We start from the raw sequence: 18093 nt of genomic DNA, 5'->3' as shown, positions 1-18093 counted from the left end.
CTATTGTCTATTTACCCCCTGTGAATCGAGACTTTTGAAATTATATGCGATAAAATCGAGTACTGATAAACATTAATTTTCTCTTTTTATATCAATTTAAATAGCAGATTCTGTACCGGGTAAAACCGAGTTTTACACGATTTAAAAAAAAAAAAAAAAAAAAAAATAAATCAAAAAATCAATGACTTGGTTTATCTTGTCAATATCTATTTTTGGTTTACCCACGACATGTGTAGGGACAAACGTTCTTTTTGCCACCAAAAGCTTGTATCCGTGATGAACATCAAAGCGAAACCTTAAAAACCAGCATGTTTCATTCATAGTATGTTTGTAATATGTCCCACTTAAAAATTCATAATCAAATGTAGGAAATTCAATTTTTGGTGAATTGATGAAAATCAATTTAAAACGCATTTTATTTTTCACTGGTTAACGATAAAAGGCGAAAGAGACAAGTGATTGACTTGTACGCTTTCCAGCTCGAATTTTGGACCTGTGAAATTCTTTATAAATTTTATCCTCAAAGAATATTTTCAATTCAGTTACAGGATTGAAGCTCATAAATTTTTCACGTTTGATAAAACCACATTGATAAAATGTCTAGAATATAGAGTGAAATCAACACTGTTGGTCTTGGTTGATCAATTAATAAATCAAGTGTGTCGGGACTATTGATGTATGGGAGATTGGACTGTGAATGGGGCATACATCATAGCATTGCAAATGATATCCAAGAGGTAAAAATGTTGGCGTTGAATTTTAATTTGATGCCTCCAGTAACGTTTGTGGATTCGGCAGTTTAAAAAGAGACTCGATATGGAATCAGAATTGCTGTAGATTTTCTAATGACACGATTTCCAAATTCCTTTGCATCTTTGAAGAAATATATTTTTTTTTAAAATTCAACGCAAATATAGGTTAGGGTACGATGGATTAACACTGCACCCAGTGAAATGTTCTACCGTTTCATAATGTTTTTTTTTTTTTTATAGTTGTGTTTCTATTTTCTAATTGATTATTACAGGGGTTCGGCTCTCGTTGCTTATGGAAAGTTCATTCGTCTAAACATATGATACCGAAAAATTATGAAGTGATAAATGCACAACCTTTTTCAATGTTTACAAAGTCTTTCAAACATTTACATTCATTTTTAATACTAACATATATATTATATACCAATATGCATGGTATCAGTGATATTTCAGTTATAAATATTCTTCGCTTTTGCCGCGATGTCCGTCACCTGCAGATAATGGTCGACTCATTGGGATCACTTTGTCCGGGGTCTGTCGGTGGATTAAAAAAATGCAACATTTTGCGTCAAATAAACGCAACTTATAACGATTAAGCAATATGTAATAACATTATAAAAGCGTCCTTGGCTTAATACATGTCAGATGAAATTTGAAGACATGTCAAGGTCAAGTTTTTATCCTCGTCATGATATGTTATAAACTTTTATTTCAATTTAGTGGAGTGTAGGTCAAACTTCTGTTGGGACAAAGCAAACCTTTGCAAACATTCTGGGTTTTTGGCACTATATTACGAATCCACATAAAAACCGATTTTCAACTCGTTCTGATTGATCATTTCCCGCCGAGACTATTTCACTCACATTGAGACGCCACCAGCTGTAGGTGAAGTGCCACAAATTTAGACTTATGCTTAGCGCCCAGGGTCGTAGTAGTGAGGGTTCTTTAACGTGTGAAAGCCTGCCGCGAGCTAAGTTTTTAAGGTCATATCCGAAAGACCGCGATTTTCCCTTTCAGATGCTGAGCGTTTGGCGAAGGAGCAACCACTACCTAGTTTAAAGTCTTAGACCGCCATAGCACAAGCGGGCCTAGAACTCACTACCTCCCGGTTACGAAGCGAACGCTCAACTCGTTCTGTGTTGTCAGTATGCTGCATAGAATGCAAAATACACAAACTAAATGGTTCAAATCTGATTTTGATAGATTTGCCAAAGTTCCCAAAATTAAAACAATATTTGACCGTAGATACGCGAAGAGGGAAATAATATTTGAAAACTTTTCATCAAACATCAATAGATGATTAAAATAAAACTACACAATTTTTATTCTCATTAAGTAAAAATGTATGTCCTTTCAAGTAGAAAAAACATGTCTGACATGCCCCTCATTGATGTTTAGAGAAAAGATTTGAAAAATTATTTGTGTGTTAAAGCATGTAGAATAACCGTTCTATTCGGTATTATTTTCATTAATTAAATATAAATACATGTAGCTACAGTATTGTAATCAACTCAGTCAACTGTTGTTTTCGTATTCATGAAATGCGGACGAACATCTTCATATATTTACATTTCCAAAGTATTTGACTTCGATATCTTTACAAATTACAATGTGCCCATGAATCTTGATAAATATGACACGTCTATCTTAACGGTGGGAAATTCTGACAGAAAAGAAAGAAGACTGCAAATTTAAGAAATAAACTACATTGTTTTTAAGTTTTAAAAAGGAAATTGTTTTGTAAGTATAACATATGATAGGGACTTATTGCAAAGGTGTGAAAAATGGACTAAAAAAAAATCAAGCCACTCTGACAAACGTGGGTGTATGTAAAAGGAAAGCAACAAAAGTGCATTTTCAGGGAAATTTTGCTTTCCATTTTATGACGTCATTAACACAAGAACCATTCTGGCAATCGCGGGTGACTACGTGTTGTCTGTATCATAATTCGCCGTTTGATTTCATACAAAGGATAATTACAGTAGGTATTTACACCATCATAATTTTATAGAAACCCATTTCACGATGTTACAAAAATATTTTAGCCTAGAACAATACTTTAATGTGATGTCCTTTTTGTAATTGAAAAGTCAAGTTTCATTTGAGACGCAGGACCAACGAAGGCTTTCGTCATTTTATCGCTTTTGAACAGAAATGGACCACGATGCATCATGCACAGTTCAGTAATACTGATTCAAAATGTGTCCTCGGGGTTCATTTTAGATGTCACGGTTTCAATTTGTTTGTTTTGCAATGAATGCTTCGTACATCCGGTAATCAGAATCTCCTTATATCGTCTAGATATCATGATTTATTTTTTACCAAAGTACCGACACATACAAAGCAGTGAAAGGTCACTTCCGCAATGGAATATGATTTTCTGCATGTAAGGTTGAAATGAAATAAAAATGGCGCGTTCTTTGCTCCTATCATTTGTATTTCCATTGATGAAGTTACTAGACTTATGATGATTATTGTGATTATATGGGAACTTGCATACTACATTTGAGCAGTCATTGAAGATGATGTGGTCAAAATATATACATGTACAGTGTTAAAGATATTCCAAGTTACATCGAGTTAAATGTTTCGATCATTCTGTGACGTCTTGTTAATTCGCCGACACGCAGGTCATACAGTAACAAACCTGTGATACTTCTTTACACACAGCAGAATTTGAAGCCAAATAAAGATACAGACTCTTCGAAGTTTCAAGAAACCAAACAGGGGGGGGGGGGTCACTTGAACAACAAGCTTAAGGTGTCTTTTACTTACATACATGTATATGTATGGTTTAGTTCCATGCATTATACCATATAGACAAATCGACATGATAATCAAGAAACCATCAATTATTCAATGTTCAGATCTTTCAAAAATGGCATGAAAAGAAATAATGGCCTTTGTTCATTTGAAATCAGTACCAGTCTTGATCACTACCTTTGTTCGTTTATGTTTCCCAACGTATATTTTTCCAAGTCGTGCATTAACTTTGCTCACCCCAAAGTGTATGTAGACAGAGGGAGATGAATAATAGAAAATTTATTGATTGATTGATTGTGTCTTGCTTAACGTCTCGCTCGAGAATTTTTCACTCATATGGAGATGTCACCAAGACCTGTGAAGGGCTTCAAATTTAGGCCTATGCTCGGCGCTTACAGCCATTGAGCAGTGAGGGTTCTTTAGCGTGCCACACCTACTATGACACGGGACATCCGTTTATATCTCCGAGGACCCGTGACATTCACACCTGATGCCGAGCGTTTGTAACGATTTGGGTGTGTCGCGGCCGGGATTCAAATCCCGGCCTACCGCATGCGGGGCGAACGCTCTAACCTCTCAGCCACCGCGGCGGTAGAAAAAATTGAAATAAAGGAACAACAAATAAAATAACAATGTACATGTACACCCATTATCATCCGGGAATTATTTGTTCATGTAATAAATTCTGATAATTGTATTCTCAGAATCATTAGACTTTATTTAGCAGTGGTAAAAAGTATAGGATTTTTAATTTTTTGAATACGAATGGATGTCCAAATCTCAACAGGGGCATATTAACCATAGGCGTAGCTTGGGTTCGAATATTACCGAAGCTATCGACATTTTAACAACGTAAAAGGTGGGGTTTTTTTTTTTTTACCGAGGCAGCTGCCTCGGTTGCCTAAATGGAAGCTACGCCACTGTTAACAGAGGTACATATGTATACAATTTCATTTTTCAATGTGACAAGTATTTTGTGACTTATTAACGCCGTGTCGTTGTCATGGCTGCGATACGAAATGCAACTATTCAATCTCTTGAACAGCTAGTATGTTGGTAAAATAAGCTGGAACTAAATCCCATTTTACAGTTTCCGGGATTTGGGGGATATTAAATCTTAAACTGGAGCTACATCATATTCTTGATAGTATGATGTACATAACCTTAGTTCATAAGAGTAATTTTTCTTTTGCCCACCTTTTCTTTTTATGACAGGCCTGGTTGTCGTGTGGATACACAGTGTATGTGGTAAGATAAATAGATACAGACCCTGAAGCGTACTACATGTAGTACATTAGTGGAACGAGGAACGAACACTGAACGGTTTGGGAAGGAACGGTTCTCGGCGAGAACAGAACGGTTATCATCGAGAACGGAACGCTTTATATATGTATATATTTGAATACATGTAGCTTTATATCTATAGATATATAAATACATGTAGCTTTACACCTATATATATAGATAAACACATGTAGCTTTATACGTATAGACAAATAGATACATGTAGCTTTACACCTATAGATATATAAACACATGTAGCTTTATACGTATAGATAAATAGATACATGTAGATATGTTTTATTGGCATTGGATTGTGTAATATTCGTGTGATGTTTCTCCTATTTTTAGCATTGTCTCTAGTTATTACTGACCTCGAAATACTGTAATTATGTCCGGGTTTGTAATTTCTTTTATAAATGGCATTTTCAAACATTTATTTCGTGTATTAGATGCTGGAGGAAGTAAGTCAATGACTTCTAATATTTGCTAAGAAATGTGTATTAAAATTGTTGTTTTGTATAATTTCACAATAGCTTAAAAGGTGGCTCACTACACCCTAAAATAGTTTCTCAAATCAGTACGAATTGATTTAATCATAAAAGATATGATGATATATAATAACTACATATGCCAAACAAGACAGAAAATACATGTATGCAAATTTGGATAAAAACATAACTTTCAAAAAAATTATTTCAACACATATGAACAAAAGACTGGCGGATTTGAACTCGAGATCTGCGGTACACCACCCGCTTCGATCGCGAAACGCATTAACGTAAACCGAGTCAGATGCAGAGTGGACACGATGTGGGTTACCTGCACCTGTTACTATGTGATTCATATCCAAATTGAATTTTCAGGAGCACTCAAACATTTCCATTGTTTTTTTTTTTTTTTTTTTTTTTTTAATTTTTGATGACAATCTATAAACTAAATGAGTCATACTACATGCATGGGTGTATTGGTTTTTCCAATACAGTTTTCACTGAAATCAATAACAATAAATCATAGTACTGCAAGAATTTCAGACACCCCGACAAGCCGTTCCGTATAGGGGATCTCCTAGACCAAATGGTCTTCATAATGCACATAGTAAAGTCTATCTCCAGGCTCAGGATTCCAGAGACAAGCTGATTCAAGTATGAAGAGTCGTTTGGGTAATTAAACTTGAAGGTCATGTGTAATCATATCGAACACCCAAGGACATATAACAGTGGTTTTTCTCTTGAAAATTTATTTCATGGATTATGGAATACGATTTTTTACGTGATTTTGGTTTTACTGAAATGAAAACAGATAAACAAGTAATTTCTCTGTCATTCTTTTGGCTTAATTTTACAATCGTTCAACAACTATTTGAGAGAAGGGTTTATCTCAATCCAACTTCAGTTCAGATTATTTTTTATTTTGAACCAATACCTGCATTAGTTTGTTTTTCCTATGCTATACATACGGTGTTCCTCGACCAGACTTATACTAGTAACTTGTTTCTTTTAATAGGGCAGTGAAGTTAAGGAAGTTGTCGATTGTTATAAGTTGGGACGTTATGACACAACACTGCACATGTATGACATGTGAACGACAATCAAGAAACGTTCAGTTTCGCGCCTGAAAATCAGAAATCGATGTTCACATCGTTTATTCCTGCATTTTCCAAAATCAGTATCTGGAACAATTAACTGTACATCTTATAAATTAAAGATTAGGACAAAACTATTAACTTCCATCGTATGATCGCGTTTTCGTGTATGTTGCAAGATAACCTCCGAGGTCGAGGAAAGTTGGTTTATATTTCAAACAAATTTAGAGACCACGGAGGTTATCCTGCAACACACACGAAAACAAGACCTTTATTTCTATATTCTACTAAGCCTACAGCTCAGAAATACACAGTCGTTCGTTTTCCTTTATAGCTACGAATTAGGTCATTGTGACGTCATGGTAGTTTCCGCAACGAACCTACATGTGTTTTGCTGACGAAAAAGGTGAGATGGTAGGGCTATTCTAGAAATATTTAAAAAACACATTTCAAGTATTTTGTTTGATGTTGACAGATTATATCAACTGCTTGAATACATAGTCCAAGAAAATTGTTTGTGCAAAATGTTCATATTGTATATACGTGTGTATCGATCTCAGAATACAGACGATTGATTTATAATGAATGACAATTAATGCTCTCCATTCATTTATGAATTTGTTTTACAACATAATATAATGTTGATTGATTTTTATGATTATAAAACTGAATTATCAGTTATCAATCGACTTTATTGTTGCAATAGGAAAATACACAGTGCAAGTGAGATGGGTATAAATTTTCTCATAATCAATTATTACGTATGAAGGTACATCGCAGAATAATGACTACGACATTCCTTTGATCTTTGCAATAACCGTGGTAGAATTCATTTTCAATAAATGGAAGATATAGCCTCACTCTGGGGTCCGAACCCACGGTCATGGGACACTAATGTGTTTCACAATTTCGGTAGATCCTCCAGGTTCTTCATAATTATGTATGCACCTATTTTCAGTTGGTAGATGATTTAAAAATATTTAATAATTTTTACTATATGATTTGTATAGACCTGCCCGAAAGCCTAAACCCCTGACCAAGGTCCATGAATTTCACAGCTTGGATAGAGGAGCCCTGCAATGCTCATTAGCTTCGTCCTTTTCTAGAGAATATACATGTACACTACATGTATTTGTTTGTCTCTCTGTCAAAAATTTGTGAACGCAGTTTCTTTGCATTGAAATGAAACTAGACAAAAATGTTTAGGTACATGTATACCTAAGGCTAAATTTGGATACATACAAAGAAACCGATTTTCGATCTCAAGGGCAATACTACGAAAAACTACTTTTTCAAATTTTTTTTTTTTTCAAACTCATACAAGAACATTTCTGTCAACGCTAGTGTTTACTTTATTATTTTTTAAATTAATCATAGTTTCCAAACAGCGCTTAAGAGACATTGTTGTTAGAAAAGAAAGAGGCGTAATTCTAAGAAACCTTGGTATGATAGGCAAAATCTTAGAAGGGCTAAGATGATATTTAAGAGATATCGAAGGTTAATTATTAAAGCTTAGTATCTGACTACCAGTAGGAAAGGGAAGATGATTTGATAAAGATAGAGAACACAGAAATATATTTTACGCAATCGGGATGAAATTCAAGATTCGTATGAATTTCATTTCAATGTAATGACACTTATGCATAAATATTATTGCATGTATTGTTAAAACATTTCAACAACTTTTGAAATGTCTACATGCATCGTTAAGGAAGAAATGATGAAACTGTGATACTCATCTTAAGGCAAGCATAATTAACAGTGATCAATATTGTCCATGTTGACTTCTTAAAATGGGGGCCGCATAAGACCCTTATCCTGTAAGCTGTAGTTTTTCCTTGAAATAATTATTGAGCAAATTCTCGTGATTAAATCATACATGTATATGCGTGTGTACATTTGTCTCACGTGTGTACTTATAATGGATACATATATATTCATACTAGTTTGTAATTGTCTTTACTCTGTAAAACAGTTCATGAGACTGAATAAAAGGATTTTCAATTTGCGGATGTATGGGTGATGAGGGGCATTATGGGTGATGAGGGGCATCATGGGTATTAACAAAGTGTGGGATTAGGAAACTCGTGCTTCTCGAGTTGAATTTTGCGGTCAGGGACAGGGCAGATTTCTCCTACACAAGGGTATAGTTTTTCATTTGATACAAGATATATATCTATTAAAGAATTAAGGTTTTATGGCCCGGAGATATGTATACATGTGATACTAATTGAACCAATCGATAACAAACATGAAAACCAAAGAATTCTGACGGCGACAAAAAAGGTATCAAAGGTACCCCGGTAGTATCATTTTAGAAAGATTTTTCTTGATATTGAGTGGATTTTTTCTTCTTCATCTGAACGCTCCAAATCTAAATTTAAATCAATAGAAAGTCTTCGTTGTTGTAAAAACCTTGGGATTTAAATTATCCGGGAAAAGGCATGTTCAGAGGAATATCTAATTTGTTTTTAATACTCTATATTCCAATTTACAAACTAGACTATTGAGATAGTTTGTATGCCTGCATGTAAATTAAAAAAATTATGAAATTGCGTAAGATGAAAGTTCGGCAAAGTACATTCAAATCACATCTTTAAAAGAATGATTTTGAGGTCGTGTTTTTAGTTTTTACCTATACAAAAATATTAGTTTCAGGCATTTTTAGTAGTGTGGAATATTTTAATTGTACCAATGATATTATTTTAAAAATGCAGAGAACACAGGTGCTTTATAGAAAGCACTTATATCTAATTTTTCTATCAATCAAATGTTTGAGACACAATTCGTCAAAATTTACGAATTGTGTCTATAACGAAATGTGTTACTGTTCAAGGAATTTCAATATGATTTTGTTAAAGAAATTTGCGGCATTTCATTCATCAATCAGTAAAATGTACACATGATTAGTCAGGAAAGGCAGAGAAGTGCAAAATATAACTCGTACCATATTATGTCAATATACGCTAATGAAGCTTTGAAACCACACTATGGATCAGGATGATATAGGGAATAAGATTGCCAATGCAATTTATGTATGGAAAAGTGTACAATTTGAAAATATACGTACATTACACGTTCATAAATTTAAACCTGGGTGACCCGATACCGATAAATACCGTTATAAACATTGTCAATTCGGGCCATATTTCCGGATCCATTCCCAATTCTTTTTCCCTCCATTTTCTTTACCCTGTGCAGTCTGAAATCCTGTCTAATCAGACACAAAATTTATCTTCAAGATCATGTCGGATTATGCTGAGATCACTGTAAATGAAATGGAATAGGGGTATTCTTGGCAATTAAGTTTCTAATGGCCCCCACCCCAACCCCATCAAAAGCCTGGTGATCATACCAATATTCGCTCTAATTCGATAGCTATCTTAATACAAATACATTAATTTTAATATGTTACATGTTTTATTTGACGTTAATTCGCTCTAAAGTCGACATTTTACAAGTCTAGACAATGAAAGCTCGATGATTATCTCTCGCATGAATTCGATTAACCTGCTGCATTAACTCTCACACCCTCGCGTCTGAGATAGCATGGTTAAATTCGGTGAATCGGCTGCTGAATCTGAGCCAACCAAGACAAAGCGTTTGGACAGGATGTAGAAAACCTGCAGTAAAATCAGGATACCATCACGCAGCTATTTCCGGTATTTATTACTATGACACAACTTTCCATTTAAATATTGGGCATAACGGTGTAATAACCATTGTCAGATGTTCTGATTACATCATAGTTTATGGAGAGGATTTTCTTCTAATCAATGGCATGCCCAATAAAACTTCAAGAAATCAAAATATAGAATTTCGTCCATTAATGATGTGCAGAATGAGATATTTCGCTATTTCCAGAAGTACGAGGTGGAAATTTGACAATTATTACTAACTGTTTGTAGGCTAAATTACAACATGTACAAAAATAACATTAAAGACTGCAATATTTAATGTCGTCGAATATGAGGAATGTTTTCGATAATTATGGACCAAATAAATTCTTACATTGTAGAGGTATCTAAATAGAAATAGCCATGATGTTATAATTAGAACTCTGAAAGATTTGATTGAACTCGTATCCAGTGACTGCAATACGGATCAATACACACACGGTCATACTTTGTTCTAGTTAACTGTTACTTTCCCTTTCGTAACCCTTTGTTTTGATAATATTTCATGCATTGATCAAACTAATGTATTGATTAACGGTGCGTTGCAAAACGCCATAAAGTTTAAAAGGTACTTGCCTTCCATCATCCTCACAGGTGTGATCCTGCAAGATTTCTAAACGTCATACCTTTCCTCCAACTCTTTTTTTTTTTTTTTTTTACAGTACCAGGGAGTTTAAACAGTGAGTAATTGAGTTTCAATTAAATTGGCGATAAAAATTGGACGGAAAGTTAAATGGCAAGCGATGTTATAAAAATGGGATTGTTTTATGAGGTATCAATCGAGTGCGTTTCAATCATAAGGTAATGAATTGCGCATAGTTTTGGTGACGATACATCATTCCCACCGGAGATATGTACCATCGGATGATGGGGGACAGGTCTAATTGAACGAGGAGCTATCTGGGATCGCTGGATTTATGGAGTGTCAAATTGTTATGATTTATCTATTAACACCATTAATATGCATAGTATACATAGATGAGAAGGATACGACATTCTTGCGTAACGAATGAATGTAACTTAAAAGGAGCGGATGCCAGTTGTTACATTCATTCAGTTTTTGAAGAGGTGCATTTCGGTGATTTTTGGGTGGGCTTTGGTATATGTTATGAATAAATAATGTACATGAAAATGCGTAAAAGACAGAAGAAATATACAATGAAATACACAGCAAGTGTTTGAATCGAACCCAATGAACTTCTGTTGTCATTCACCTGATGTATGTAAGTAGTTGAACATTGTAATGCTATGGTAATGGTTTTATAGTACACAATGAAATAAATACTACACGTGTTACTGTTAAATATGTGTTACTGTGAGCACGCACTGGACAAGAAGATAATAAGTATGAATACTCCCTTTTAGTGAAGAAGGGTAGTTTATATAATTCCTAATTTCATAAAGTCGTTCTTTCTTAAGAAAACAAGCCTAAAAATGAATGAAAGTACCCCTCCCTTAATTCTTAAAGAATAACAGTAACCTGGGTTCAAAAAAATCATATTCCTAAGGTTATCAGCCATTGTGTTCCTGCAACGGAATCTTAAGCGAAATGATACACGATCGTTGTTAAATCATAAACAAGAACCTATCACTAATGTTAGTACACAATCATGAAATACGGGCACGTGGAAGAGTTTTCTGAAAAGTATTTCGATAATTAAAATTCTTATCTGTGTCCTTTTGTACATATATTTATCTATTCTATTGGTTCATACTTCTCGTCCCCTCAGTTATCTACTAGTTGTATTTGGTTTCAGGTCGTAAAGATGCTTCGTTTAACGGTGACGTGAAGCAACTGTTGAAAGCCTTATCAAACTTGGAGAGGATGACATTTTTCGTTGTTGTCTGGTAGACAAGAAAGTTTTCAGTGCCTCTTCTTAAAAACGCGGTCCTTAGAAAATCGATTTAATACAATTTATCATAGTGTGGAATGCTTCGAATGTGTAGCTGAAGAACTATGTTGCTAAACGCTGTAAGGACCCAGAAAGGCGGACCCCGCGGAGCCCGTAACCTTTGGTTAAAGGCTGCTTCTTGGTTTGCGGAGGAACAAAACTATCTTGGAAGAGAGAAATTCTGCCCTCGTAAACATTTGGCTATAGATTGTCATTGGTAAACCAAGTAATTAACGAACCCGCGTCGGAAAAGCGTAAACCGGCAAGATTAATATACGTGTTTCATTTTATTGTGTGTTTGCATAGGAAATTAAATGCATCAAACGGGTATTATGCTGTTAAATTGAAGATGAAAAGCAAAACTCCTCAAACGTTTACTTTTAAAATCTTTTTAGTCTCTTAATAGGAGGAACTTCTCAAAGAAAGTGTTTCGCTAAGGCTGATAAATAACGGATTTCAAGGTAGTTTGTGTATTCAGATAACCCTTAATTTTAAATACAACACACTGTTTGAATTAAATATATCGGTAATATACTCTAAATGCGATCTTTAAATTGAATTTTTTTTGTTAGATTGTTTGTCTTTAAATTTATCACTGTTTTCGTTTGAAATCTGTATGACAGCATCCATTGATAACCTTTCCGACATTAGATACAATTTCACCTGGCAAATATTTATCAAGAGTTAAAAGAATATTTGAGAATAGAATAAAATTCAGTGGATCATGACATTATAGCAGTTGATCAAAGTGTCCGTAGTTCTTCCTGCTTGCATGCGGATGAAGGATTCTTTGCGAAAGAAAAACTATTCAGACTCGATATTGCTCAAACCTCTTTACAGTTTCATCTTTTTACGAAGTGACTCATAAACTTAAAGACGGTAATTATGATTTCAGAATGAAACCACCATAATTTTTGTTGGGTAGGAACAACAGTCATTTGTGTATTGAGGCATGCTCAAATTAGTTTAATTTAACTGGTATCTGACGAGTTTGGTACTCATACGTAATTTGGATTTTTCAATGATTCCACACTTAGCGTCATTTCGAAACTTTCTAAATCAGCTTATTTCTACTCACAAGAATGATAACGTCCTTGCATGTGTATATTTTACTCTCTCTCTCTCTCTCTCTCTCTCTCTCTCTCTCTCTCCAATCAGTGATTAAGACAATCAGAGATTAAGACTTTGTTTATTAAGAGGTGCTGTGAAAAAAATTTCGATGGGACAGCATATCATTTTGATAAATAAGAAAATAACTTAGTCCTATTTCTTATTTACTAAAGTAAATACTTTATTGGCTACATATGTACATTTCTCCTTCCTGACCACAGGAGTTCCAAACACATTAAAACTGACTCCGCCACCAGTGAAATAATACAGGAATGTCATTTCCTTGCAAATTCAAGATTCTAATGGATGACACACTCAACTGTTCTTCCAGCGCGTATTTCCATATAGACACCGTTTTATTATTTGCTATTATTCTTATTGACATTTGAAATATTCTTCCTACGAAATTCAACAAAGTCAACAAGCTTATCAATCGACTGGAGAACTCATAAATCTGAAATTTTCTTTGTAAAATCATCGGATAATTGGCTTTTCTATCGCACTTGTTTAAGATCAATACGAATCCTCGGAGAGGACCCAAAATCGCCCGTGAAGTAGAAAGAGGGTCCTTGTGCCATATTTCAAACTTTCAGTTCAAAAGATGCCCACTTCTCTCACACGACAGAATACAAATGTTTACCAAACGCCGAGATGACACAGATATGTGAATGATAAGTCAATTTTAAAAGAACGCTTGAATTATGGGACGAAAATTAACACTCGAAAGTGAAATATTGTTAGAGTGTGTTGTCTTTCCTAAGCAAATAATTCTTTGCTTTACTTGCCTCACACCTCGAAATTTAAATCGGTCTGAACCCTTTGCTCTTGTCTGGATGAGGACAATATAATTGTTCAAAGGCTTATCAAACAATTGTGTTTTCTATTTGTACAGTTAAGGTCCGTGATTCAAGTGAAATAACGATGCCCCCAAAGATTTCATTGCATCTTTACAAAACCCAAACTTGTCTTTGAAGAGGAAATATGCAGTGATTTTTCACATCAAATAATTTAAATTTTGTTATAAATAAGTTGTGAGAAGCCTTAGGTAAAACGATTTTACACGAAAACGTGTGAAAATGCAAAACACCGAATGGTAGAAATTGGGGGTGAAAGCCTACGTTCACGCACTCCGATGAAAATATGTTGCACTTGGGTCAGTGCCGCGGTAAATCATCAGTACTGGGCACCTCATGGGCAGAATAAAATCACGACTCATTGTTTCAAATTTGTTAAATAAATGTCTCATAATTTGTTTTTTGTCCTTTTATAAATGACTTCGTGAAACTTATGGCTGATTTTTATATCAACGCCACAGTGGACAAGCTTTTTCCTCTTTCCATGTAGATTTTTTCTTTAAACATAGTTTTTCTTCTTTAAATGTATAAAACATTGCTTAAGAGCTAACTTACATTCTATTCAATAATGTATATGTTAATTTAGCGAAAGGCTATAAAAATACAAACTTTTTCGTCATAAGAATATATGTTATTACAATCCTTATCAATTCAGAAACTTCCAGGATGATTTGTTTAGAAAAAAAATGGATCCCGTAGTTAACTATTGCCCACATTTTCCTCCGACGAACCTTCCATGCCAAGAGGTCCCCAAACAAAACGTTGTGACCATCGATACTCTTATATACTGTTACCTACTAACCTTCCACTTAAAGTGGGACATGATATACATGAGAAATAATTCGCCAGGCTGAAAATGAGAGAGAGAGAGAGAGAGAGAGAGAGAGAGAGAGAGAGAGATGCTTTTATAGTCTAATACAATACAACTGTTTGGTAAGGCAACGACTGCACCTCTAATATTACCCTAATCTGAGTTTGTATTAATTGATGAATCCCGTTCTATAATCATCACAGCCCAGTGATATCTGTGCGCAAGCCTGTGTTTCGATTTGATGTTCTTTGAAACACTCTAGTATTATTGTGACACAGTACTTTTACCGTTTTAATCAAGACATTGTTACAAAATAAATAAAATCTTGTCAAACTATTCGCTTTCTCACCTACTATATATATACATTTATCTTCGTACATAAACTGATTTTGTGACCCAATAAATATGCCAAAATCATCGTTTTAAAGCACGTGTCATTCAATTGTCATCGAGAATCAACGGAAAAAAATTATTTCTGTTACAAATAATGTGGGCGGCTAGACAAATACAAGGCTTGCTTCCCTCTTGAAAATACTCTTTACCAAGTCTACATACATATGTATCTATTACGTGCAATTGTATACTTGAGAATCGTGAACAAGATTATATCGAAACGAGGCACTTGAAATTAAGTGCCTGTAGTAAAATCTGCATTTAAAAGACTAGTAAATATTTATTACATTATTATTTTTTTTTATAGAAATAAAAGTCCAAAGTATCGAGGAGAAGTAAATTTGAGGAACAGCTTCTCGTATTTAAATCAAAACGATAACGAAACAAATATTACAGACATGTATGGAATACCATATGCATGATTGATACATGTACGGACATGCATGTATACGTATATATATATATATATATATATATATATATATATATATATATATATATATGATGTATTTCTGCCACTTTGATAATACTTCGTTCGATGTATGGACATTTAAAAATGATGTTCACTACAACCCTAAGTACTGAAAGTGCATTTGATCTACTATGTGAGGCTAGCTGTGCTGTTAGTTTGTGCATCTAAAGTACTCATATAATTCTCATTATGTACTTTGGACTGACAATCTGCTGAATGTGCAGGATAAAGATAACAGTGGATCAAAATAAAGAATATTACCTACCCCGTGTTTAGTACGGCGTCCAAGGAGGAAGAGGAGGAGAGGCTCGTCATACAAGCAAACAACAGCCAAACTAGAACCATCTTCTACATCACTCATCCATGTTGCGATTTCCACGGCAGTCGTGAGATATTTTCATGATAGCAGATGAAAGTAATGTTTAAACGCTAGCTTAAATTCGGGCATCCATAGTATCACTGAAGCCATTTCAAAAAAAATATTACACTGAGAGGCGGATCAAAATCGTCAAAACTTTAATCAGATTTTAGATGTCTTCACAGTCGAGAATTGATTTATTGTGTATTTGTTCAAGGGTAAAACGAACATACGACATCCTTTACAAACACTATAGCCTACCTTCCGCTCGAGCGCCGAGTCGTGAAATGATATTAATTACGTCTTAATTAGCCGTAATAGTGTATTCCTGTTTTTATAAGCCGGTCTCGACGACAATTTCAAGCTTTAAGTTGCATGAGAGTCGCGTTTAATTTAAATCGATACAAAATCAGATCTACAGCCACGCGGTATGCATCTCCTGTGTGGAACTTTCAGGATAACTTCTCTCTTTTTGTCGTGTTAACTTCTCAAAAAGCAATTAAAACATTCCAAATTTAGAAGTATGTACATTCCCAACTCATGAAATCAATTTAATAACAGTAGAATCTTCTCAAGATTTTTAACTGTCATTGCATTTCAATGACGCTGCATAATTGATTACTTATTTCGCCAGTCTTCTTGAAATTTGGACCACATGTTTCGCTATACAGTAAATCTCTCAATTTCACCGTCGGACGAGAACTTGAAGATAAGCACCCCGTACTCTAATACACCACTCTGACTGTGTATTAATTACGAGAGATGTTGAAATGACGTTGCGATATCTTTATGAGTCCATTACCTGGTCTCTATCCGTCCTAATATTGCCAGTGTGTTAGCTTTTGTTACGTGATATAGTTCTTATCTAAACGAGTGAATTGTTTACCTCTTATAGACAGGGGTTCTTCATATTGCTCAGCAATTCGCATTGTTCGCACTATAGATGGCTAAAATCTGCACGCTTTAAACGTTGCCTGCATTTACATAAACCGAATATCGCCGGCACTGTCGATATATATTATTCAAACAGTTAAATTTATAGCGAATGAAGTGTCTTTTCTTTCGGGTTTAGCCTCCTCTCGTGAAAGTTTTTTTTCTCCTGTCAGTTTTGACTGCCATCGGTACTTTTGCCTTTGCTTCTCGTCCTTCTATCAAGCTGCGCTAACAATTATTGCATACCAGATAAAGGTAATCCCCCGAGGCATACAGAATGAAACATGCAGTTACCGATTTTCTGTCTATTAGTCTGCATGTCTGTCACATAAAATTTGTTACATGTATACATTGCATAAATTTTCTGGCTCCTGTAATGTTTCGACGCACCCCAACATCCTTGCAAACTTAGCAACAATCGGATTATATATCGATTATTCCGGAACGGAACAGACACGATTGAGTTTTATTTATTCTACATCCTGTACAATAGTTTTACCCACTCATATGTATCGATAGCAGTGAATGAGAATGAAAACTTTTTGACATGTGGACATTAATATCATGCATTCGTTTTTAAGGTCACCATAAAAGAAACATCTTAGTTTGAGAACTGATATGACACTGCAACTAATTTATCAAACCGCGGGTTTCCTTTTGCACTGCGAGAGAACGCTCTTACCCATAGCAATTTATTTTCAGAAAGTATTTTTAAAAACTTTGTTAAGGCATGTCTATTTTCAAATATTTCTAAAAGCAAATATATCTTGGAAATAAACAGTTTTGTCTGCATGCTTAAGATAAGAGAAATGGATACAGTATAATTTGTGGTATTTTACACATTCTTAAAACAATATCTGGTAATGTTTTGGATATGGACGTACACAATTTTTGAACGGATGCCTGTTTATTACCCTGCTATTTAGGTTGTACTAGCCATATACTGTACCAATTGAATTAACCAAAATTGGGAGTTGTAATTTCTAGAATACCAGTTGGGAATTGCATTAAGCTATTTGTTATATTTAGCTCTACACGGGACGGGTCCGACCTTTTGCAAGATAAAACCGAAAGCAGAAGACGATTTGCTGATACAAAATTAAACTCTTTAAACTGCAGTGGGGAGGGCGTGGCAATAGATCTATTTCTATCACATGCCGAGATGACCTTCGTTAGATAGTTCTTCCCAATTTTGTAATGTATTCATGCATC

The 18093-nt window shown here is 34.6% G+C and overlaps 1 protein-coding gene across 2 annotated transcripts in view; it reads right to left on the bottom strand.

Annotated features, from left to right (window-relative positions):
* The window catches only part of LOC125655000 (protein Wnt-7b-like), a 42237-nt gene extending 25458 nt beyond the window's left edge, over positions 1-16779 (bottom strand). Inside the window, exon 1 of one of the 2 annotated variants that reach the window (XM_048885112.2) lies at positions 15856-16779. In XM_048885112.2, the coding sequence (XP_048741069.1) occupies positions 15856-15935 (80 nt within the window). In that variant the 5' untranslated portion in view covers positions 15936-16779. The remainder of the gene's footprint in view (positions 1-15855) is intronic. The other variant, XM_048885110.2, reaches the window with a different exon arrangement.
* Between the last annotated feature and the right edge of the window lie 1314 nt (positions 16780-18093).

This window comes from Ostrea edulis, chromosome 7 (genome assembly GCF_947568905.1).
Source record: "Ostrea edulis chromosome 7, xbOstEdul1.1, whole genome shotgun sequence".
Taxonomy (NCBI): domain Eukaryota; kingdom Metazoa; phylum Mollusca; class Bivalvia; order Ostreida; family Ostreidae; genus Ostrea; species Ostrea edulis.
The sequence above is the reverse complement of the archived record's forward strand: the minus strand, read 5'-3'. Positions and strand labels throughout refer to the sequence as shown.